This window comes from Lipotes vexillifer, unplaced genomic scaffold (assembly GCF_000442215.2).
Source record: "Lipotes vexillifer unplaced genomic scaffold, Lipotes_vexillifer_v1.1 scaffold311, whole genome shotgun sequence".
Taxonomy (NCBI): Eukaryota; Metazoa; Chordata; class Mammalia; order Artiodactyla; family Lipotidae; genus Lipotes; species Lipotes vexillifer.
Genome location: NW_006791012.1, coordinates 991,126 through 997,993, shown reverse-complemented (window position 1 = coordinate 997,993; position 6,868 = coordinate 991,126). Strand labels below are relative to the sequence as shown.

Genomic DNA, 6,868 nt, shown 5'->3' with positions numbered 1-6,868 from the left:
CCCAAAATCATGAAGGCATAATGAAATAACTTCACAGAAAAAATGGACATTTCCCTCTTTCCTAATATTATATAGTGAAAACAGATGTATTTAAAACTTCAGCATACTTCGTAAAATCATTATTCATCGAAAATAGACAAATGTTTGCAAAGAACATTTAACTTTAATTTCATAATTGCTTATAAAATGGCACTTGAAAAACTGACCTATATAAGGAAATAAGAGTCTTGTCAAGAGACAGTAAACTATAAATATAAAATATACCACAATGTTAAAAAAAACCACATAATGTTCTATAGGAAAATCAATAAGGATAACTTAATCTTTCTGGGGGAAAAGTATTTAGCATTACAAATTTAAAATGCAAATTTTACACGCAAATTCAATATGGAATACATTTAAACCTTACAATGGCACATAATCATCATCTATTTTGTGGAAAACAATAAAAATTATGTACTTTTTGAATATGTGTACATCAAAACCAAAAGGTTAACTTTTACTTTTTCCTTTATTGGCAATTTTGGATGCATTTTTAGGTTTTGGTTCCCATAGGGCATTTTTTACAAATCTTGAAGCTGCAGCCCTGTCTAGCTTGCCAGCCTTTTTCTTGTCTGTTATTTCCTTGACTCTGTTCATGTATACTCTGATTCTCTCCTTAAAGACAAAAAAAGAAGAAAGGCAACAGATTTACTAAACTGTTCACCACTAAGTTCTATTATACTATACCTCAGTTAAATTCAACAGCTTTGTATTTATTGCTTATTGAGTGGTGTTAATAAGTGCAAAGCAAATAGGATAAACACATTCCATGTTCTCCTGGAGTTCACAGTCTGAGGAGAATACAGATATTAAAAAAGTCATTTCAGAAGTGTTCTGACTGTTTCAAAAGAGGAAGATCTAGACACTACAGAGATAAACATTTAATTATTTATATGTGGTTATACTAAATTTTTAAATTTAGCATTCACCTAAATCCACATACTAACTCTCTTGTATCTGAAGTCTATAATCTAAAATAGAGCTTTCGGGATTTTCCCTGGTGGTCCAGTGGGTAAGACTCAGCACTCCCAATGCAGGGGGCCCGGGTTCGATCACTGGTCAGGGAACTAGATCCCACATGCATGCCACAACTAAGAGTTTGCAAGCCGCAACTAAGAAGCCCACATGCCACAACTAAGAAGGCTGCATGCCACAACTAAGATCCCACATGCTGCAACTAAGACCTGGCGCAGCCTAAATAAATAAATAAATAATTAAAATAAAGCTTTCACATACTTTCAACATACAAACTAAACTCTCCAGAAATTTTTCTAAACAGGAAATGGCTAAGGCCATTTAAGACCACAGTGGCTAAGGCCACTATTTATTTTTTTGTGTTACCTTCATGTCACAATTAAAGTAAGTATAATGAAAATACAAGATCTTTTTATCCAACGTCATAGTTCTGACTGAAAAGCACATGATATTTTCTAATGAAATACACAGTTCTAATCAGAACTGTGAGGAACATAATAGGTGAGAAACAAGGTGAGAAACATAATAGGTGAGAAACATAATAGGTTGCTGTACCACTGTGAATCTTCTGAGACCACTAATCAGAATAAAGGGCTATTCTATACTTCAGTTGGAGAAATAAAGGCGTGAGAGCTATAAAACAGCAGAGTACATGATTGATCACTGCTTAAAAGCAAATTTCATTAAAATAATCAAAATAGTTATATAAACATACACAGAAAAATGCAGAACCTTAGAATTTTTTAATTTTAAGAAACTGACAACCCTGTTCAAAACCCTCTCATGGCTCCCTATTTCTCTGAGTAAAAGCCAAAGTCCTCACAACACACACCCAGCCCAGCCCTGCCCAGAATGATCTTCCCTCACAAACCCACATGGCCAGCCCTCTCTTCCTTCCAGTCCCCTCAAATGTTCACCTAGTTAATAAGTGCTGCCTTTACTATTGAAAATGGCAATCCTACCCAAGCACTCCAATGCCCCTTACTCTGTGCTAATTTTTTTTCCCACAATGTAACTTTCTAACATACTATATATTCATATGTATTTATTATTTGTTGTTTGTTTATGTTGTTTGTTTCCCTATTAGATAGTCTGGCACCTGCCACAAAGGCAGGGATATTTATTGGCTTTATTCACTGAGCAATTATCTCACTTGGAAATAATGCCTGGCTTCCAGTGGGCATTCAAATATTTGTCAAATGAATAAACTATTTTCAATGCCCTTCCCCATTCACGATAGATATGGCAAATAGGCTTCCTCTCACATACTAACTCTGTGATCAATTACTGACATCTGTCACAAGGTCAGAAAAGGGGAATAGGTTTATGGATGCTTTTCATTTATCAACCCTTGTCCAAAATACAAATGTACTCCTCCATAAAGTGGATTCTGAGGGAAAAAGAAGGCAGATGATTTTATCCTTTTCCAGTGACAGAATTAAGTATTACACTACTCCAAATAACTTTGTGTTTAAGAGAAGAGGAATTTTATAAATGTAAAGTCCATATTAGAAAGGTGAAAGCAGATGATACAATGCATACTTCTTAAGATTTAAAGCCAGTATCACTTGTCAAATCAAGCTCTGTGGATCACACTGCTTAATATTTTTGCTTTAAGTATCTTTCACAATTTCTGTATTTAAAAATAAATTTACTTTTCCCCCAAGAAATTTAAAAGAAGAAAATGTCTTAGTCTACACATTTAAAAATTGAAGACGGCAGATCTGGTTTACTCATTTTTTTAAATAAATGACCAAGTACTTTACTAAGTTATAAAAAAACATACATATCAACCACCATAAAACTTTAGAACAATAATACAGTGTCAAGTGTATTTTACATATATATTTACCTTATATTTTATAAACACAAAGAATAAATTTATTAATATTCTTATTCATAAAGCCAAGTCAAGAAGGTAACCATAAGTTTGATTTCTAAATTTTTTTCTCTCAAATTGAATGATTTAATTTTTGAAGTCAGCAAAAACTCCAAGATACCAGACCTTATATAATATACTATACTTATACATCTAAATGAAATACAAAGACAAACCTAGAAGATTTATTACAGGTTGTAAATATGTCACTAATGCAGAATTACTGGACAGTACACATACAACTGGTGCCAAAAAAGCTTTTAGCTTTGTTGCCGAAGTGGATTCTTTACTGCTGAGAAAATGAATTAATGGAAGAATTGAAACAGTGGAGGAGAAACTTTCCCGTCTTGGCTAGTAAATCAACTAGAATATACTTTTAAGAATTGCATAAGAGTTTAAAAAAAAAAAAAACAGGCAGTTGTAGAGATGAACAGGATTTCAAGAATTTATAGGAAAAATAATATAGCAGTTATAAATAATTACTAGAATCGTGACATTTTCCCATCCACAGATTTATATAATATATGGAACACCCTTCTCTGACAAAGGTGAGAGAAAGAAAAACTAAAGGCATGATGAAATCTGGCTCACTTTTGTAATTTCATCCCTAAATAATTCTGTTCTCCACAATTAGTGTGATAAAGGTACTGCAATTTTACCTTTAGAAACACTACAACAGACATTACACGTAAAATAAAAAGAAATCGATCCACTGCAATCTTACCAATTCCTGCTTTACTGGATGCTCCTTAGGATTAACTCCCTGCGTTGCCAAATAAACTACAAGAGAAAGATTTCATGGAATAAAATGCATATATATTAATTAAGAGCATTAATTAAAGAAACTCTAGATACAAAAAGGAAACGTCCCACAAATTATTAACTAAATCTTAAATTATTCAACCTCTTTGTAATATTAAATGTATGTGTGGCTCATGGGCATCTGGTATTCTGATTTAAAAGAAATAAATATCTGACTATTAAAATTGCCATAAAGTATAATTGCTAGCATTTTAAAAAATAAATCACCTTTGACATGATAAATAATTTGCTTTCTAATTAACTCTAAAGTAATATACATACCCCAAAACATTGAATTCAATGTGTAAGCAGAAACTAAATCCACTTTTGCTTGTTCAAGTGGGTCCAACTATTAAAAAAGAGGGAGAGAGAGAAGGAGAAGGAAAAAAGAAATTAAAACTTTGAGCACCATCACATATTTTAAACTTTCACCAAGTACAATGTATCAAAGAAATGTTTTTTTCACTTCCTATAATCCAATAATCAAACCAAATAATCTGGAAATAATTTGCAAAAAGAAAAGTTTTGTTAACCAGTGATTTTTGCCCACAAATTTTCACTTCAGCGTACCATCTTTAAGTTAAACAAGGAATGTGTATAATCCAAAATTAAAAAAAATTCTTTTGAATTATTTTAATTTCAGGATTTACAATCTGGGCTTTGTATGTCAAAAGTAATTCATCAATATAAACATTGTACATGATGCATTTATGTATAAGAAGCAGGCTAAAATGCTTAGGCAATACCAAAGACAGAAGAAACATAATGAGATTTGTTTTAGACTGTCAAAGTCAATTTACTCTTTTTGTCCTACAGGGTTTCCAGAAACCCTGATAACATCATTGTAATACTTAAAAGGTCAAAGATAGAGCCTGTCAAAAAGAATGCTGGGAGAGCTTTTTTTTTTTTCAAAACCAAGTCAAAACAAAAATATAGTTAGGAGGTATTTCCTAAGCTTGGAGTTTGCTATATTTTCCCCTTAAAGATATCCAAACACTTAAAAATTGAAATAAAGGGGGAAAGGGGCATATTTCATGTATCTGTTTCTTCTTCTATATGTTTCATAACATAGCACTCGGTTTTATGAATACATTTTTAGAAATTACTTAAAATACCTTCTGCAACAACTCATTTCTAGAAACAGACATCATGGTCTTCAGCATCTCATCCACAGCACCAATGGAATTCTCAAATGTTGATAAATATTCATGAATTTCTACTGGATAGTCTTCATTAATTTCTTCGCCTGCCATTATGATCAACTGGGAAAAAATTAAATTCTTAGTTCGTACTGGAGACAGAGAATGCTCTCTAGGTTACAAAAAAAAATTAATAGGTCATATCATATGTTTCAAAAGTGCTAAGAGTTAAAACCTGAAGTTAATTAAACAAATCTTCTTAGAATATAATTCTGGAGCAACCACGTTTAAACTTCCCCTCTTCTTAGGCTGCTGGGGAGTGGGGGTGGGCTGCCAGGATAGGACCCACCCAAGTTCATTAACGCTACACATATCAATCCCTCAATCCCTCGATGCTTTTTGAGAACTAAAGAGATACGACTACCAAACATGTTATATCAATAATAAAAATCCTACATTTAAAAAACTTTCTGTTGAAGTTAAAGACCAAGCAAAGCAATGAAAGTGTGATAAATATACGCTACCCCCTAATGCTTGCTGAAAAAAATAAGCAAAGCTCTTTTTTTAAAAAACATACATATTAGCACTTCTAAATTTAGATGTTGATCCAGCAGCATGGTATATTAAACCAAAAAATTAGAAATCTTAGATCTGAAATATTTTATGATTATTTATCACTAAAATAACTTTTCAAGCCTATATTTATATTTATATATATTCCTTAAGCTTAAAATATTAATAAGAAATTCAAGAGTCCATAGATCACATAAAGTCTGTAAGCAGAAAAGATGAAACATGGGAGAAATAAACTATATGGTTTTCATTTAGGCTAGAGCATACCTTGACGGCCCATTCTTTAAAATTCACATTTACATCACAATATTTAATTGCTATATGAGGAAAAGAAAAGTCCACATCAATGTATTTAATGTGGTATCTAAGATCAAATTTCAGAAGCAATTAATTCCAAGCCACTGTACCATCCTTAGGCTTTATTAGCTGAAGACACCTCTTTCATTACACAGCTAAGGAGAACATCAGGAATGTGCAAAATAACAAACAGCATTGCCAAATTGAAGTAAAGGAAACTCGGGCTTTCCACCTTGCCTGATCACTGACTTTGTTACCTTAGATAAATCACTGAATCTCTCTGGGCCCCAAATATCTCATGCATTAAATAAGGCATTTGGTCTAATGATCTCTAAAGTCCCTTATAATTCTAAATGTTATGACTATGTCATTTAAGTTTTAAAAGTACTACTTGAATATTTAGTCACAATATATCCACATTTCTATTCAACAAGTACAGTCCACTGAGACATCTGGTTTCATTTAAAATTTTTAAAAAGTGAAGTCCAGGGGTCTATCACTACTCACACTGTAAAGTTATTATCCAACTACTGTGCAAACAGCAATTAAACAAAGGGCTATGAGAAAAGAAAACCACACAGGAAAGAATTGTGACTTCCTATTTCAAAAAGTTAACTGAAAATACGGATTTGCCTCTGATTCCTCCCCAAAAAATCTCTCCAAAATGACAGAAGAAACACAAAAATAAGTCCATAGTAATGCTGGAAACCAAGAAGGGCACATATCCATCAGCCGACCTCAACAGCAGAAATTATTATAAGCTAAAGAGCAAATGGGATTAGACTGATAGGGAACAGAACCAAGGAGCCTGCAATCCCTTACAAACAAAAGAGAAGGAGAATCTAGGAATAAACCCAAGATGAAGGACAGTAAGAGGTGAACCATGCGGGCTGAAAGCTGCTAAACCAACCTCCCAATCTGTGAAAGGACAACTCCAGCATCTACTGCCCAGATAACGGTATGAGTACAGGGACAGACACAAATATAGAGAAGACGTGATATTTCTTTTCTTTACATAAAATTTTAAACCAATAAATTTGAAAAATCTGGATGATAAGAATGAGGTGCTAGGAAAAAAAATTACCAAAACTAACCTAAAAAGAAGTACATAAAACAAAGAGATCATTACACAGACAAAAAAAAAAAAAAAAAAAAAAAAAAA

At 32.6% G+C, this 6,868-nt stretch overlaps 1 protein-coding gene across 1 annotated transcript in view; it reads right to left on the bottom strand.

The window, feature by feature from the left end:
• Positions 1–492: 492 nt before the first annotated feature.
• The window catches only part of C1D (C1D nuclear receptor corepressor), a 20,657-nt gene continuing 14,281 nt past the window's right edge, over positions 493–6,868 (bottom strand). Inside the window, exons 2-5 of the mRNA XM_007464092.1 lie at positions 4,813–4,959; positions 3,980–4,046; positions 3,621–3,676; positions 493–657 (exon numbers count right to left, since the gene is read on the bottom strand). Coding sequence (XP_007464154.1) covers positions 493–657; positions 3,621–3,676; positions 3,980–4,046; positions 4,813–4,950 — 426 coding nt within the window. The 5' untranslated portion in view covers positions 4,951–4,959. The remainder of the gene's footprint in view (positions 658–3,620; positions 3,677–3,979; positions 4,047–4,812; positions 4,960–6,868) is intronic.